The following is an 18,919-nucleotide window of genomic DNA, read 5'->3' as shown; positions in this document are numbered from 1 at the left end:
GAAAAATCATGTATAGCAGCGTCGTAATACAGACAATTTTCCACATATCGTAAATAATAATCATAAAAGTGGTAGTTTCACGAAATGCATTTGAACTTAATTTAGTGAACCGCATATTTTATCCTGGTTAAATGGTTAATTTATATGGCATATATTTTAAAGAACTTCAATTTTTTACCACGTAGTTTTTAAAATATCAAGACTTGAAAATCGTCTTCTTAAATTGCATATTTCACAAAAAGACAATTTTCAAGTCATGATATTTTAAAAACTACGTGGTAGAAAATTTAATTTATTTTAAATATATGCAATATTAAATGACAATATTAAAATGTAGCGAAGAACACAATGTCATACACATAAGTTGTTTCACAATATCCAAAAACAAGAATATTATACACATGAAAGATGAGAAAATACCGAACTATTATCGTATTTCTAGTAGCGAAGCTACTCTAATTCGAAATGTCCGTCCGTCTGTTAGACAAAAAGGAGGAAACGTGATTTTCTCGGCTCCTATTAAAGATAGAAGGCTGAAACTTCTTGTCAACATTTCCATCAATATGGAGCATAATTAAGTATAAAACATCCGTTAAAGTCTGACTGCTTTTGGACAGCTTTTTAGCCGCTTTTACTTTTGCAACAGATTTTCTCGGCTCCTGTAAAAGATATAAGGCTGAAACTTCTTGTCATCATTCCCATCAATATGGAGCATAATTAAGTATGAAACCGTGGAAGTCGGACTGCTTTTAAGGAGCTTTTTAGCTGTTTTTACTTTTTATGACAGATTTTCTCTGATCCTACAAAAGTTGCACGGATGAAACTTTTTGCCAATAATCCCTTCATTATGAACCATAATTAAGCATAACAAATCTATGATAGTCTGGCTTTTTTTAAGCGGCTTTTAATATCTATAAAAAAATTTCAAAGGTTTGTCATTATTTCCCTGTCCTTGTATAAAAACTTTACTTCTTGTGTTGCCAGGCCCATTTTCTCTTGACGCATGCGTATTGCGTGGCCCACTGGAATATGTTAAAGAATATTTTTTAGTATTTTCCCCAATTGAAATAGTTTTTTAATTAAATTAAACACATTTTATTTATCTTTCAAAGTAGAAAGATTAAATAAGATTATAAAAGCATATTATATTTTTAGTTTATAGAATATTATTGAGTTCTTTATACTAAATGACGCAGCTATCATCATGCTGTTCGGCATAGAGTAATTTAAATATAGATCCCCTTTTAAGTAATGTGGATTAAATGTATAATTTTTAATTGTGTATATTCCACTATAGCTTCCAAACCGATTAATATCCACTGGATCAGGACCGGTTCTCAGCTATAGAATGCATAGCATCATATTACAGACAATTTTCTACGAATTTTTAAATCAAAATCATAAAATCAGTCCAATTTTAGAAAGCTGGTTTTAATCATATGATTTTTCATATCCGCGGAAAGCTGTCAATAAAACGATGCAATAAATAACTCTTATTTGGTTTTAATTAATGTCAAATGTTATGAGGAATCTAACAGAAATATATGTAAACAAAACGGCTTTTTCGCAGGGGGATGATAAAATTAATTTAATTTAATTCTTAAAATATTTCTACTTTATAACGAATAGAAAAGCATATTTCATACAATAGGTAATGTTCTCCTTTTCTTGCAATATTTACCTATTTTTTTCAATTGATTTAATTTATTATTTTGAAAACGTGAATTATTTAATCTATCTTTACACTGTAAAAAAAAATAAACTATTTGTCAAGCAAATGTAAATTGTAAAATTAAAGGAACCCTGCAAGAAATATACTGCTTAAACTGCTGAAAGACTGCCACGAGTAGACCCAGTACAATGAAAATCTTTCAAAATTTTCATTGTACTATAAGAATCATTTTGAAAAGTCTGTAACTTTTTTGTTATTGAAGCTGGAGGCTTAAAATTTTGGGTATTGGGTCTACTCATGGCAGGCTTTAAGCAGTTAAAGCGGGGTATTTCTTGCAGGGTTCCTTTAAATGTATTCGAAATCAAAGTTATATCCTATATCCAAATGAATGTAGAATATACGTGGATATTATGACAGGAGAAAAATTGTCTTTAATTTATCTTGCTAACTTGAAACTCTTATTATTTAATTCGTTTATTCTGTAGGAGGGAAGTTGGTGTAGTAAAGGGGAGATCGTTATTTTAACCCTCTGAAAGTTCCACTTCATTAGAGAACATGAATATCTTGTGTAAGATCCATGTGATAATATATCAAAATTTGAATATATGTATCTATAATCTATATATTATTATGTCTATGGTACTCAGTCCTGAATGGAGGGAGGCAGCTTGGTAAGTGCGGCTGTTATCCGAATTACACACAACAACAAAAATTATTTTCTGTCCACGCAAGAAAGAAAGGGATAATAATACAACAAAAAAACATACAATAAACCCTGGTTTCATGCCATTTCATTAAATAGTTAATTTTAGTGATAAATTGAAAAAAAGACCTTCCTAAACTAATGAACTTCTTTTAAAATGTACAAAGGCATGTTTTTTATATATACAACATACATACATGTAGTTTTTATACAAGGTTGAGTGGTTGATTTTATGGAAATAATAATATTGCAGCGTGGACAGTTTTTCATTTTTTAAGTTTTTTTTTTAAAGACTTTTATAGAAAAGTATTTATTTGACTTCGAAAGTTACTAAATATAGATCTAATACCCATTTAATTTTTTTATTTCATAAAAAGAATAAATAATAACTAAATTGAGATATGTAAGTAATCTAGTTATTTATGGCATCGTTATAAAGACAGCTTTTTATGGATACTAAATGAAAATGATAAGATTAGAACCAGTTGTGTTTGGCCCGAGGGGCCGAAGGTCCGGACTAAGAGAAGTGGTATTCATTTGATATATATTATGGTTTTTCATTATGGGTGAAGAACGTCAGTTCTAATCCAGCGGATATTTATCGGTTTTATAGCCATATTGGTAAAGGGATTATTATAAAGGGAAAGATAAACGCCAGTTTCTTCATACCTACCTACAATTAAATTCTTATAAAAAAATTTGTTTTTTAGACTAGAATGTATTTTTAGTAACATTATGTCCTTAAGTGTAATGAGTGGTCTATCATGGAAATGGTTGGTAGGGGGTGCGTTGTCTGGATTTCTGGCCTATGCCAACCTTCCATCTAGGCATGTACCACTTTATTCATCAAACCTTTGTCCTAAAGATGTTATGAAAAATTATAGTCATTGATTACAACATTTTCATTGATAATTCTCTATCTATATCTTTCCTGCAATTAATATATTTTACTACTCTAAGACTAAACTTTGTACATTGTTTTAAACAGTAACTCTATTTTATGTTCTGTCTGTAATAGAAGCTATTTTGACTGGCCGAAAAGCCGTAAATGTTATTATTAAGCTAGCTTACTTGCCCTAAAATTGTCTCTTAACATATATTTTTATACATTTCAAAACATAGACATCATTTATGTGTAAATGTTATGCATTGTCCAGATGGTTGATGCCCCAAGAGAAGGCAACAGAGAGCTACCTGGCAACAGCTAAGCTTATTGCCCTTCCCTCAGGTCAGGGATTAGAAATTGTTGCCATTTAGTATTTAGGGTATTTGTTTTCAATTAAAATTTTTTTTATGTTTGGCATCCTAATTTTCTTTTTGCAATATATTTTTTTAGGATTAAGGGATAAGACAATGGCCTATTAGTTTATGTACATTACCATTGATGATACACAAAATTACCCCTTCTGTAGATTACAATTAGTGGTTGAAACATTTGGAACCACCTATTCAAAAGTTAATAAGTCCCAAAAATTGTTAAACCAACGAATCAGAAAATGTTCTTATAAAACTTTGGTTACTAGTGTGATTATAGCCCAATGTCCCCTTCCTCCCTGACGAATTTCCTAACTAATAGATATTCATCATACATTTTCTAACGCCCTTGTTGATCAGGCAGTCCAGTAGAATCAACTCGTGCCTTGTGGCATGATCATGGAGCTGTTGTTATGGCTGTAAGACGGCCAGGATGACAGCTGTGCAGGGACGAGGCCCTGGCTCTTAGTAAACTAGAGCCAGAGCTCGCCCAGCTCAATGTTCCTCTGTTGGCTGTTCTTCATGAGAAGCTTGGCTCCCATGAATTTCAGGGATAAGTTATTTCCTGTAATGTTTAATATATTTGTTATTATGCCTTTTTTCTAAAAAGGCGTATAGTTTTCACTTCTTCCATCAAGTTTGGCATGTCTTGGCAAAGTTTATCTATTAGTTTGGTAGATTCTATTTATACAGATAATCTTAAGAAATATGGGCATATGTCAAATGAAAATAATCAAATTGTAATATTTTTTTTTCTTTCTGTGTTTGTGGGTTGGAAGTTATATGAAAGGACTGTTTAACAGATTGTCATGCTTTGTAATTAAATAGATATATTATTTCTTGGATGTTACAACAGATGTTCAATTTCTAATAAAGTGAAACACGTAGCGGACTAAAATAACGAAACTTCCCTTTCTCCTCCTTTACCCCCATCCCCTCCCCTCCCCTCCTACTGGATGAACGAATTAATAAACAAGTTCCATGTTAGCAAACTTAATTGACAATTTGTAAATAAAATTAACAAAATTATGCGCGAAATAACTTTAAACTTAAAAGGATTTTTTCAAAGGTTCAATCTATTTGGACTCTGATAAAACTTTCTTTGGTCCCAAGAAACGAAAGCTTTTCCTGATGGGTTTTCTAAGATTGGACACTTGGATGAATGTATATCGTTCTAAGCAGGCTGGAACTCCGGGAAATTTAGGCAAGATTTATTATTTATTAAGATTCATTTTTTTTTTATCTATTTATTTGTAGATTTAGATTTTTATAAGGTAAATTATGAGCTCTCCGTTAAATCATTAAAAAGCGAGAAGAGAAAAAAATACACCTACTTTAAAATCTAAATTAGTACTTATCACCTAACATTTTATTATTTTAGATTCTTCAAGTTAATTTTTATATTTGTAATAGATGGTGATGGCACTCTGCTTGGTGCTGTCTATGTTCTTGGCCCTGGGGACCAGGGGGTTATTTTTGAACATAGAGAAGGAACTTTTGGAGACAATGTTAACACAACAGAGGTTATGGCAGCTGTTAAACAAATTAGAAAAGTTGAGTAATGTGCAATACAATTAAAATCCAATCCACAAAATTTTAGTCTTCCTTTATATTAAAGATTTATGTTTGCTGAATGAAAACTAGGTAGAAAAGTTTCTAGAAACCTACCTAGTTGGATGAGCTAGCAAAATAGATCAGATCAAATAAGCTGTGATACATATAAAGATACTCTTTTATTTATATCAGAGAGAGAGAGAGGGGACAATAGGCTGTGTATTACACTTTTACCCAAACCAAAGTTTTATAACAACGTTTTCTATTTTGTTGGTTTAACAACTTTGGGGACTTTAGTTAATGTTTATTAATTGATTCTTTAAGTTGTGTGTTTTAACGTTTTAACCAATGATCTTAATCTACAGAAGGGGTAATTTTGTGTATCATCATTGTGTGGATGTACATCAATTTATCGGCCATTGTCCTATCCCTTTAGATCCCTGATTTTTATATAATATTAATATTTCAGATTATAAAATGAGAAGATGATAAATAAATGTTTGTAGCCAATAACGAAGGGGATGTAGCAATAGGGGTAGGTGGTTTTAAATCAGAAATAGGTGAGTGTGGAGGTGGCGGTGGTATGGATACAGAAGGTGGTGGAGATGGTGGCCAGGAGCTGCAAGTGCGCGGCAAGGTTGTCAGCTTTAACCGTGGCGCTGGCTTTCTCAAGTTTGAGCTGGTTGGGAAGGAGGAGGTGTGCTTGTTCCGACCTAACAGGCTGGTCGTTCATGGGGTTAAAGTGCCCGCGGGAAGGTTGAAAACTTTAGAAGGTGTTGCACAGGTTAGAAATTTTTTGTTTTGTTTTTAAAAGTACCCAAACCAAAATCTGCAATAATATACAGTACTAGTAGAGACCTATGTAAATAAAAGAAGTAAGGTTTTTTATGTCGGCTTCTCTTGAGATTTCGATAAGAACTGAACTGATTAAGTTCTCAAATTAAGATAGGCTTTACATAAATCCCGTGATGGGTTTCTTAGGATGGTTTTAAGCTATTTTTCTAGCCTTTATATGACAGCAGCTGCTAGTTTTTAAGTAAAAAACTAATTTTCATTCTAACATTTTTTTCTATTTCAGTATATTGCATTTGGCGATGAAATCAATGCATTTGTTACGGCTTCGCTAGATCTTAAACCTTATGTTGTCAAGGAAAGAAATAATGCTTAATTTAAAAAAATATGTAGTAATAAAAACAATAAATTTTACAAAAAATAACGAAACCTTATCAAGTTTTCTACAAAAAAAACACAAAACCTTTTAAAGTGTTTCATTTGACTGGAGAGTGGTGGGTAAGAAGGGGAGGAAAAGGGAAAGGGGGTTGTGGAGAAATTTTCCATTAGAATTGTTTGTCAGAATATCATTCCCTTGTACCTGATAGGTTTATTCACACTGAATTTCAAGTCTCTAACACAAATAGTAGCTAAAAAATAACAATATTACTCTTAAGTTTTTAATTACAAATAGAAGCTAAGTAAACAACACATTTTGCACAGAAATTTTCATTAAAAAACAAGTCATACAAGTCTTGAACAGCAGCCGAGAAATTCTCTTTTCCTCTTTAACCGTTTCTGAGACAGGACATTTTGAATCATAGAATAGCTTCGCCAAATAACATGCATTGCATATGAATTATTTGCCTTGAATTGAATTCATTACCTACCTAAATAATAAATTAGATTTTTTGAGACAACTTTTCTGTCATTTTTAAAAGCAAAGCTTTTCTATAATTAGGGTCGGTCCTTCCGTCCGTAACGGATAGCTTTATTCGTTAATTTAGACATGTTAGAATTGTCCTATCGATTTCAAATTTTGCATGGTGTTTTCTTTAGCAGTTAGGTACGATTTAGAAAGCGTAGCAACTGTATAATCATTACCAAAATGTCCATACGTCCATTTAAAACATGTTGACTTTTTTACTTTTTTAAATAGCTTTTTTCGTTAATTTAAGCATGTTAGAATTGCCCTATCGATTTCAAATTTTGCATGGTGATTCCTGTAATAGTTAGGTACGAGTTAGAAAGCGTAGCAACTCTATAATCATTACCAGAATGTCCGTACGTCCATTTTAAATATGTTGATTTTTTTTACATTTTTAACAACAAATTTGTATGTGGCCTAATTATCCGATTGGTCTGATTTTTGGTATACTGATTCCTGGGACAACAAAGTACAATATTATAAGCGAAGCAACTCTATAATCAAGTCCTAAAAATGTAAGTATGTCCATAATCATTATCCTGTATCAAGCAATTTTTCAACAAATTTACTTACAATTTTGCTTTGACTCTTAAACATTCGCATTCTGATTATTCAGTTCTGACATTATACAAGTGTTAATGTCCGTTTGTCCTACCGTTTCAGAGCTTCGCTTTTATGGATGTTGTCATCCTTGTTTTACTATGAAGTGTTGTTAAGCATTTGACTTATGTCCTGCAGGACCAAAACGGGGACGACATAACTTTGTGTCCCAGATGGTACTGTTCCCGGGTCTGGCGGGGAGATGATCCCCACCCCGGTGGCGCGGGGGGTGATCAGCCCATGCTCGAGGGTAATGAAGGTAAATAGACATTTAAATGGTCCATATGACCCCATTTTTCGTTCAACTTAAAAAGGTATATTTAGCAGTCAAAATCCTTTGTTTATTTTTTGTTATATACGAGATACGGGCGACATTATTTTGCGACGAAATATAATTTTTAGAATGCCAACTTTATTCTAAGAAACTCAACTATTTATTAACTAATTATAATATGTTTAAAGTTTTACGATTTAAGAAATTTTTGCACAAAATAATTAACATAAGAAAAGCTTGATACTAAAATACGATAAATTATAGCTGACTCATAATGCGAACAAAATGAAAAAATGATGCCCTTACGTACCAAGATTTGTAAAATGTTTTTTTTTTTAATAATAATAATAATAATGTTTATTTGGTGCTGCCAGGTACCCCCTAGCTTAGGAGATAGCACATAAAATACTCTAAATTGCTGCTATCTATTGACAATTTAGAGTTTACATTATGATGTTTAGTCTCATACAAAAATATTATAATATATACTAAGTTTAATTATTAACTAAATATAAATTGGTGGAATAAAAGGAAAATTTTTTTAGGATATGCACCAGGAGCTACAGGAGTACTATCTTGACCAAAATGGGGATAGTGTATTTGATTCCTGGAGCCCCTTTTTAAGGAGGACGAAAAGAAAAAAAAAGAATATAAAACAAATTAATTGTAAAAAGGGAAAATTGAAACTTTAATTTAGTTAAATTGAGTTGTGAGGATGGTAAAAAAAAGAAAAAAACACAAATAAACATTCATATTATGTAAGAGAAATCAGTAAAAAATAAGAAAGATGGAGAAAAAAAAATAGATGAAGGAATTTAGAGAAAAGTAAACCAATGACAAAATGTAGTTCACTGTTATCCTATTGGCTGATTTAGAGAACATGTCTCTAGAGTATCTCTATTTGAAGGTGTTGGTGGCGGCATGGCTGGTGGTGGTGTGGGTGCAGCTGCTGCTAATAGCGGAGAGGTTGTTATAGATGATATTGAGGGGCGCATTATTGTCAATCAGCTAGGAACTGGAACAGGTAAGAAAACATTGTCCTGTATAGCTTCTGGTATCTCGGGATATCGGGGCTCACAAAACTGCTTTTAATCTTATCATTGTACATTATTAAATCCGCGGAAAGCTGTTTATAATACGATGCGATAATCACTTTTTTAAAATACAAATACAAATAATTTATCAGACCTAAAAATCCAAATTTTCACCCGTTTCGAATTAGGATTATTAGTTTTGGTCCGAAACGGATTGGCATATTTTTTGCAACAAAACTAATTTGGATGCACGTGACATTTTTTCCATACCTATAGTAGAAAAACGATATATGATATTCAGGGGTATATATTCTCCATGTAATTCCTTGAGTAGGTACCTACTGAAAACATTTTTAGTTTTTACATTATTTCCCCATCTTCACGGGAAAAAAAGAAAATTATGTGGGAGAGGGAAAATGAATAAAATAAATAGTACATATTGATAACATTTTCCCATTATTTAACCCTTCTTGGAAGGGAAAAATGAAATTTTTGTTGCAGTCGGGGAAAAAAATTAATCTTGTGTAGAATATTTACCCCTGATTGATATTTTTGCAGGTCGTGGAAATGTTGGTCAAACCTTGATATCATTTGTGAACCCCGAGGGAGAACAGGATATAGCAATGTTCAGACAACCAAGACTTTTCTATATAAACAACAAGAGAATTGAACACAAGGAAATTATTTATTTATTAACTTATTATTCTTAGTTTAATAGTCTGTGGTTATTATTAAAGAAAGATTTTAAACAACTAAAAACGATTTTTAAAGTCATGGAAAACTGTAGATAAATGAACATTGTACATGTGTGCGGAATTCTATCACTCTGGTTACTTGTTGGGGGAAAAATAAGATAGGCATAGAGTGATTTAATAGCCATTTACCCTCCATTTTCCATTGCCTTACAGTTTCTCAAAAAAGGAATTATTAGTTTTTAAATTGAAACTCTAAAGAAATAAAGTAAATAAATAAATGTTTGAACAGGAATACTCAAATTGGCCGCGTGACTACCAGATGAATGTCAAGTTTAGTGCAGTGTTGACGCCAGGTATGAAGGAGTACACCATCAGCCAGGAGGGGGGCAGGCCAGCTGTCTACCAGCCAAACTGGAGGGCTCGCCTCGTCTGGATCGGAGAAAAGCCAACAGAAAAGGTTATGGCGGAGATGAAGGACAGCAAACCTAACAAAAAGTCTGGCACTTTTTTGGATATGATACAGGAAAACAGAATTTTTAATTTATTTGAATTTGATAGGAAACCTATGATAAATTGATATTTAAAATATGATTTTCGGCGGTTTTCATCAGTGCCTAGTCGAACCGAGATCCCACAAATTCTTATTTTGGGGGAATAGCAATCTACTAAGTATCCGTTTAGGTACTTGACTAAAAACAAATGTAATCCTATAATATAAAGTATTAAGTTTTTTTATCACGATAACCGCTGAACCGCTATGGTTCTCTTTTACAGTGAAGCTTGTTAAAGGTCTAGGGAAGGTTTTTAACTATTTTGGGGGAAGGATATCTCCACCATCCAAAAAGAAATGATGAAATGATAACAATGGTAGTTGAATTTAAATTCTGTTCCTACCAGGGTTGTGAATATATGACAACAAGAGTTGAGAAAATAATAAACAATAATCTGGGTGTAATAACATCAAGAAATATTCATATTATGTTTCACATTGAGAATCTCTCCATAGATGGACAAAGGTAAGAGGTTTTTTAAAAAATCAAAATAGAAAATTCAACAAAATAAGCATATCCATATAAAAAAAAGTAAGAGGATATCTGTCTGTGTGTGTGTCTGTACCGAAGGATCTCGCTAACCAATGAACCGATATGGTTCTCCTTTAGCTTCTCATATGTCCTGAGAAGGTTTATAGATTTCAATGGATCTTTGTAATACAAAATGATCTTTAGAATTATTTACTTCAAAAAAAAAACACCTAAAATGCTAAAGTAATAAGATGTCAGGATGTCTGCACGACACGTTCCTTTGTGTCAGCTTAGTAAGGGAAGCTTATACTTTGTAAAATCTTTTATTTGATTATTTCCCTATTTGGTCATCTTAAAAAACACTGAACATAATGATTACTAACCCCCCCCCCCCCCCCCCCCAACTTGATGTGTTTGAATAGGGTGTCAAAAGTATCAGTTGCATATTCCCTATGTAAAATTACTCTGCTTGCGCCTGATTTAAAGCCCAATTCAATTGATCCTATTGTTTTAAAGATCTTTTGCTTTGGTCTAGACAAATAACCAAGAATCAACTAATACTCTTTCATTTGTTTTACAGGTATGGAAATCAGGATGACCTAACAGTTCTGTTACAACCTGGTGAAACTGTGTTTGCGTATGCTAAACCACTGGACCCAGCTGTCAACATTGAGGACCTACATATCACACACGAGGCTGTTCAGGTAAAGAATATTTATCGCATCTTATTATAAATAGCTTTCCAAGGATATGAAAATGAAAAATTATAAGATTCAAACCAGTTTTGTTAGCCACGAATTAATTTTATAATTTTATTTTTTCATTTTATTATCCATGGAAAGTTATCTATAATACGATGCGATTCTGGTATATACTATCCAATTTTAATTAACTTTAAAGTTAGAATCAAAAGAGTTCTTGAAATTTATATGCCCCTTTCTTTTAACTTCAATATCTAATTTACACTTGTTTGCTATATATATAATTATAAAACTTCTTTTCTTAATCAATTATAAAATAATACCTACCCATCCAAAGAAAACAGTTTCCTGTAATAAATGAATTTTTCAGGTATGGAAAGGAAGAAAAGGAACAACAACATCCCTATCCAGCCAGACAGCCTCCAAACTGAAAGAAAACAAAAGCCTAATCCCCCTGCCCTCCGAGGCCACACACATGGATGTCAAGGGCAGAATTGTCAGCCTCGAGGCCCCCAACCTTGCCTATGTTGTCATAGAAAGTGATAATCCCAGCATCCGGGGCCAGAAAGTACTGATTATCAAGCACAGATTCTTTTCGGATGGAGTTAAGTTACGGTATCGGGGATCTATTGACGATTCCTTGGTTGTCGGGGATGTGATTCATTGTGACATAGTTGAGGCTAATCCTGAACAGTCGCTAGGCAAGTATGAGTGGATCACTGTGCTGGCCTGGAAAGGAGAGAATGTTAATAGAGATGAATATAATGCAGAAATATCAAGAAAAGCTGAAAATCTGCGTGGAAGAATTCTCAGGAATGTTGTTTTCATCCCATACATGTATTTTTACTAGACATGTTTTTACCTTTTTTATTAGTTTACTAGCAGCTACTTGGGGGGAATTGAATCCCAAACCCCATTTTTTTATTTTAGATTTTTTATTTTTTATTTTTTTTTTTGGGGGGGGGGTTGTCAAACTCCCCCATCCCCCACCCTCTCAACCACATTTTATCAAAGACTTATTTCTGCAGTAGATTATTATTACGACTCGATTCTTAGAAACAGATGACTAATTGAATACATTCGTTAATACATTCGCGTGACATAATAAAAAATCTAATGTTAAAACAACAAAAAACAAACAGATTCAAGAGAAGCAAAGGGGAGGGTGTGGTCGGAGGAATCCTACAAATATGTCTGGGCCCCAGTAAGATAGGGGAGAAGGTTGTGTTCACGAGGGAGGTGGTTCATATCAACGGGTTGAATATGAGACGGGCGGACATCAGCCATGTGCTCAGACACAATGATAAAGTACAGGTTAGAGTTTGTCTTATTCTAAGATGTTGAAAAATACGACAAATTTATATATTTACTGATTTACTCAGAGCTGGATCTTTAAATTTCGTAAAATGCGCCGCTGTGATTGGCTGAAATTCTGCGCGGGTTGATTTAGCGCACCAACCATTGAAATGATTTAAAGATCCAGCTCAGAACTAGCGGTTGCAAGTTCACCCCTATCATCTAAAGACTTAAATCTAGAAATAAAAAGTACCTATGTGAAGGATCCCTAAAAGGGAGAATACCATTGGTTCAGTTGTTATGGAAATCTTAAGATACAGACCAAAAAAACCTTTCTACTTTATATTATAGTATTATTTTTAAAAATTCTATCTTTAACATTTCCGGGAGGGTTACACCTCTAAACAATTTATATTTAGGTTGAAGTGAAGGAAGTCGATCCTAAATCCGAAATTTACACCTGGGCAAAGAATACCTACAACGCAGAAATATCGTACTGTGCTACCAGCGTCATGTTCGGCAGTGTACCTAGCAACAAAGAAGCAACAAAGAACTGTGATGAATCTAACCTTTTAGCTGATTTAACATTGTGTCCCACTCTTGCCAAACGTGGGATTAGTTTAGAATTTATAATTTCCTTGTATAACGGCGCCGTGTCGCCGAACGAATCTGGCTCGCCGCAACCGGAAAAGCCAGGAATTGGCTGCGGTGGTGCGGGTCAATCATCTGCAACGGCTGAATCGTTACCGCCTACAATTACCACCGGCAAGGTGATCGAGTTGAAGCGGCCAGATGCCTCGGCCCAATTTCTCGTGTCGCCCAAGGTTGAAAATGCAATTGTACGGATTGAAAACGGCCCCTACGGCCAGGAAAAGGCTTTCCTTCACAGAAGCAGTCTGTTCTGTTGGGGATTCAACTGTGCAAAGGCAGATTTGATGTACTTGCTGAATGAAACAGACACGCTACAGCTTGATGTTCAGAGTTCAACTAATAACAAAGCTGTCACGTGTAAGGTTAGATAGTTTAAATATTTTTATTTTTAAAAGCTAAGCTTTTCTATAATTAGGGTCCGTCCCTCGGTAAAAGTTAGCTCTTTTCGTTAACTTAAACAGGTTAGAATTTCCCTATCGATTTCAAACTTTGCTTGATAATTCCTATAACAGTTAAATCTAGAAAGCGTGTTCTGCTTATGCAGTTCTGACACTTTACAAGTGTTAATGTTCGTTTGTCCCTCCATTTCAATTGATTCAAAGCTTCGCTTTTATGTAAACTGTCATCCTTGTTTCTAAAAAAATACTGGTTGTCTTAACTACCTAGTGTGTCCTTATGCATAGGAATCAGGCAGGGTTCATAAGGGATAAGACCATGGACGATAACTTTACATCTATCCCTAATTATGATAAACAAAATCACCCCTTCTGTATATTTAAGAAGGTTCAAACGTTTGGACAATAATAGTTTAGCATGCTATTAACGTCATGGATTTTAAAGGATAAGACAATGGCCGATAAATTTATGTACATCCCCAATGATGATGCACAAAATTACCCCTTTATTAGATTACAATTAGTGGTTAAAACGTTTGGACGCTCAACTTAATAAACCAACCAATCAAAATTCAATAAAATTTGGTCCACAAAATCGTTAGGCCAACCCATAAGAAAACGTTGTTATAAAACTTTGGGACTAGTGTACAAAAAAGCCCATTGTCCCGTCCCTCCCTGTATTAACGTACTTTTTCCTGATATACAGGTGACCTGTGCCTGGATAGGGCCGCACAAATCTCAGAAGAACAAGGAGAGCTCTGCAATGCCTGGTAACGCGGCCTTCATGAAGTGGCTCAACGACCATGATCTTACCATTGAACTTTTCCATCAGGTTAATATTCAAATTTTTTGGGGGGTATAGTCCCCATAGTGACAACGACTCTTAGCGGGCGTTTCGTCGTATTTTCACATTAGTTTTTGATAGGTTATGTTAGGTTAGGTGATTTCCCCGCAAGGTGAGGGGTTTCCGCTAGAAATAGGAGAAAATCTACTCTCAATGCGATGAAACGCCCCTTAAGAGGCGTTGTCACGAAAGTTTATACATTTCTTCAATGTTTTTCTTTTTAATTTTACTGCATAAAATTAAGGTATATGTATATATTCAATATTAATGTTTTAGTCTATCCGTGGCGAGGCACCAGTGAAACAATTTTTTCCTCTGTCTACGGATGCGCACACTGCAAAGTTGGCAACCCTGCTCTATAATAGAAACGGCGACGCGGATGCCGGAATTTTAAAGTAAGCTTTTAATTCCGATCAGGGAAAGAAAACGAAGTCGTATTTTCACAGTAGCTTTTGATAGATTTGGTTAGGTAAATGTTAATGATTGCCCCGCAGGGGCTAGAAATAGGTGAAAAGCTTCTGTAAAAATACGATGAAACCCGCTACTTCGTATACTTTCCATGATCCATTTTCTTTAATGGATATTAGATGTCATAGATTATATGTTTTATCATAAAAACTTTTACTTTTAGTTAGGTATTTAAAAGGGTGAAAATAAACATATTAAACGACTAGGTAATCAAAATAAAACATATTTGACACTAAAACGCATAGTAGAGATTCGTTACAAAATATCCTTCAAAAACCATGAAAATTTACCTAATGATTTTTATCAAAATAAAATACCTACCTATTGAAATATAAATCTTTAAAAAAATCTGCCAAAAGTAAAGAATACAAAACATTAGAAGAAGATATTTAAGTAAAAGTTTGCACTATGTAAGTGTTGTCATACTATTAACTAAACTTTATTGCTCTGCAGGATGTTTCAAACCGGAAATGGAAAGGATGGAAGAAAAGCACCGGAAGTAATATTTTCCAGAGAAACTTTCTATATTTGGAATGTTCCTATCGGAGACGGAGACCTGGCCTATCTTATCAACGACAATGATAAATATTTTGTCGAAGTCACGGATTTGGTTGGCAAAGAAAAGCGCCGGTGGCAGACGCGCATGGGCACGGATAGTATCCCTAAATTTATAGCAACTCTTGTATATATTGGCGGGGGTCGACCCAAAGCCTCTAGGTTAAATGATAGCATAGATTCTAATACAAATTTACAACAATGGCTCAGAAAACGGGGTATGAACGTGAAAACATTTGCCGACTTGACCGCGGGCCGTCTGCCGCCAAAGAACGCGCGGCGGGACAGTGATGAAGATATGTATTCCGCCTCATATCCCGTGCATCCCAACCGCAAGGAGAGCTCGCCCTTCAACAGCGGAATTAGAAATATTAGCGATGTTTATAATATGAACAGTGTTACCAATACAATGGGTTGTATCAGCATGAATTCTATGTCGGCAATGAATCAGTTTCCCGTTCAGACGAACAACGGGCAGCACCAAATGATGGATCGCCGTTCGGCCTTTCTGACCCGCGCCATCAACCTGACCCAGCGCACAATGCAGCTGCGCACCCCAGAGGACCCCGAAGTGAATCACTTGCTGCAGGATGAATCTGACGCGGAGCTTGCCATATTTTTGTCCAAAACGTTGACAAATGCAATATTAATGTTCCACGGAACACAAAACCATCACATGAACCCGGGCAATGCGCCGGGACCTATTGGACCGCCGGGGCGCAACCAACGAAGATGTGATTTTAATGAATTTTACGCGGACGGCAGCTTGCTATCGGGACCTTTAAATGGACGGAATAACGGTATCGGCGGTGGTGGTGGTGGCGTCAACATAGGAGGTGGCAAAGGACTATACGGATTAACAACGCCTCTTTTGGACTGTCAACGGAACGGCGGGGGTATTAGTAATGATATTGAACCGCCTCATAAGCGGAGAGTCAACGAATGGTGATATTTGTTATGTGTTGCTTGACCGGTTTACATTTTTGTTACTTTTCATACTTTCTAAATTTCAGAGATAGTCAGAAAATGTAATAATGTAAACAGTTTCTGTACATGTGTTGTATAAACTGAATTGGAAGATGTAATCTGCAAGAATTTAATTTGTTTTATTGCTGACCAGGTAAATCCTTTTAATTTCCAGGTTCGCCTGCCTGTAGGTAATGGTGTTCCTTTAAACCCGTCAATAAAATTAAACATTAAGACTTTTCCCTTATAATTTAATTCAATTACTTTTTGGGATTTAATCGTTGATATTCCGATTTTCACTAAGATATTAACGGCTGTATTGGATAGATAGATGGGTCAGTCGCAGTTCAATCAAAAGAATAAATGATAAAAAGAAACTTTTTATCTTAAAATCGGCTACGCCCCTAGAGGCCTCTATTAACATTTAAAATATTTTTCTTTTAATATGTCTATGTTAATATCATCTGTTTCTTATTTTACGACACAGGCGCCGCAAAGCAGCAACTTTTAAAAACTTTTTAGCGATTTCTCTTGCGAGGGTGGTGGCACCCTCTCCCAAAATAGTTTTAAACCTTCACAGAACCTATGAGAAGTTACCCTGTAGGGGAGAACCATATCGGCTCAGAATTTAATGAGATCCTTAGGTACAGACAAACACTGAGAAATCCTATTACTTTAATGTAAGGATAATAAGGAATTTGCTTTAAAAATTCTTAAAAACTTTTAGTTTGTCTATATGACCAACTATTTAGTAAATGCAGAGTAGAGCACATTTATCTTGCTTGTATAAACTAGATAAACATTTTATTTCTAGGCTGTAAACTTGAATTCATGCTACCTATATAATATTAAACCTACAATGTATCTAAGTTCTTTAATTTAAAATAGTTCATACTTGCTATTAGAGAATTAAAATTGTAAATATTATCCTTACAAGATCTATGTCTGTTTGTTTGTACCGAAGGATCTCGCTAACCGCTTAACCGATTCGGTTCTCCTCTACAGTGTAGCTAGAAATTTTGAAAATCGGACCAAAAACACAGTAATCATTTGGTAAATAAATAAAAAATCTGTAAAAGGCTTTTTGTCCTGTCAGCTACAGACGTAAAAACCCTTGGAAATTTCATTTTTATCAGGGGGGGGACGGGGATGTTTTTTGTGCCTTATACAGTGTGTTTTTTTTTTATGAGCACTTTTTTGAAAGCAATTTTACCCCACTTATAGTTATCAGAATTTAATGATTAATGGCTTATTTTCTTCGTTTTTTAAGGGAAATTATGAAACAACCAAAAAAAATTACAGTTTTTGTTGAAAAAGTACAGTAAAGTTGAAAATTAAAAACTTAGGTGACAACATCTAAAAATGGTTTTAGCGCATTTTTCTTATGCTCAAAATTGGATTTTCAGTAGTCGACTTTGGGGGGCCAGTACTTTCTCCCTGATTGAGATATGGCCTTCAAACTTTGACCTATTCTAGTACATGTCCCCAATAGTATCTGTATAAATTTATAGCTCTATATCTCAACTTTGAAGCGTTTTGCAGCCATTCTTGCAAAAGGTAGAATATTTGAACATAAGAAAAATGCGCTAAAACCATTTTTAGATGTTGACACCTAAATTTTTAATTTTCAACTTTACTGTACTTTTTCAACAAAAACTGTAATTTTTTTTGGTTGTTTCATAATTTCCCTTAAAAAACGAAGAAAATAAGCCATTAATCATTAAATTCTGATAACTATAAGTGGGGTAAAATTGCTTTTAAAAAAGTGCTCATAAAAAAAAACACACTGTATATGGACACCCGTGGAACTATCCCCTTATATAACTATACGTAACCTAACTCATTTGAATATTACTCTAGTGCCTGACAGCCTCAAGCTGGCGGAGAACCTGTACATGATGGGGGCTCCGCCTGTGGACGATGCCAACTATTGTCTCAGATGGAACGACTACGAGAAGAAGTATGCTGAAACATTCAGAACGCTCAGGTACAGTTTTATCTTATTTTGATGTTAAAAAAATGTCTTATTTTGCAAGGGTACATTTTTTGCTATAATAACTCGCCCATCAGGGATATAAAGGAATAGGACAAGGGCAGACATATTGATGCATATCCCTAAAGATGATACCTACACAAAATGTCCTCTTCTGTAGATTACAATTAGTGCTTGACACGTTGGGCCTCCAACTTAATGAACTAACCAATCAAAATTTTAAAAAGTCTCCAAAGTTGTTAAACTAATGAATAAGAAAACGTCATTATAAAGTTTTAGGGACTAATGTAATAAATTATACCGTATACACCCCTGCCATTTTCAAATTCTTCATCACATCAAACTTTACTGATATGTACTTAACATGGTCAATTAAAATTCCTTACAGTGTTGAAGTAGTTAGGTAATGTAGTAAAAGCTACAGATTTTTTTAAACCATAGGCTATTTTATCAAATTAAAATCTTCGTACAAGACAAATTTTTCAAAACAAGTTTTTATTCTCAAACGATGTATAACCTTATCGACATTTTTAACACATTTCA

At 34.2% G+C, this 18,919-nt stretch overlaps 3 protein-coding genes across 4 annotated transcripts in view; all 3 read left to right on the top strand.

Moving 5' to 3' along the window:
• The first annotated feature begins 3,045 nt into the window (after nucleotides 1-3,045).
• Nucleotides 3,046-5,653, top strand: LOC145315401 (peroxiredoxin-like 2A). The gene is given in 5 exon segments (XM_080155383.1): nucleotides 3,046-3,202; nucleotides 3,533-3,603; nucleotides 3,990-4,183; nucleotides 4,686-4,833; nucleotides 5,043-5,653. Coding segments are annotated over 5 exon segments (654 nt in total). The 5' UTR covers nucleotides 3,046-3,110; the 3' UTR covers nucleotides 5,192-5,653.
• On the top strand, nucleotides 5,640-16,431 carry LOC145316492 (uncharacterized). The gene is made up of 14 exons (XM_080157056.1): nucleotides 5,640-5,967; nucleotides 6,262-6,335; nucleotides 7,623-7,741; nucleotides 8,664-8,780; nucleotides 9,349-9,470; nucleotides 9,778-10,009; nucleotides 10,384-10,501; nucleotides 11,088-11,211; nucleotides 11,579-12,021; nucleotides 12,351-12,522; nucleotides 12,924-13,517; nucleotides 14,257-14,382; nucleotides 14,671-14,789; nucleotides 15,316-16,431. The coding sequence occupies exons 1-14, from the start codon at nucleotides 5,680-5,682 to the stop codon at nucleotides 16,364-16,366; spliced, it is 3,699 nt and encodes a 1,232-aa protein (XP_080013182.1). The 5' UTR covers nucleotides 5,640-5,679; the 3' UTR covers nucleotides 16,367-16,431.
• LOC145316493 (uncharacterized) overlaps nucleotides 16,421-18,919 on the top strand; it is a 15,531-nt gene continuing 13,032 nt past the window's right edge. The window contains exons 1-2 of one of the 2 annotated variants that reach the window (XM_080157057.1): nucleotides 16,421-16,537; nucleotides 18,244-18,370. In XM_080157057.1, coding sequence (XP_080013183.1) covers nucleotides 18,279-18,370 — 92 coding nt within the window. In that variant the 5' untranslated portion in view covers nucleotides 16,421-16,537; nucleotides 18,244-18,278. The remainder of the gene's footprint in view (nucleotides 16,538-18,243; nucleotides 18,371-18,919) is intronic. The other variant, XR_013878518.1, reaches the window with a different exon arrangement.

This window comes from Acartia tonsa, chromosome 4 (assembly GCF_053477335.1).
Source record: "Acartia tonsa isolate MP-2025a chromosome 4, ASM5347733v1, whole genome shotgun sequence".
NCBI classification, from domain to species: domain Eukaryota; kingdom Metazoa; phylum Arthropoda; class Copepoda; order Calanoida; family Acartiidae; genus Acartia; species Acartia tonsa.
Note: the sequence above shows the minus strand (reverse complement) of the source record. Positions and strands in the feature narration are given on the sequence as shown.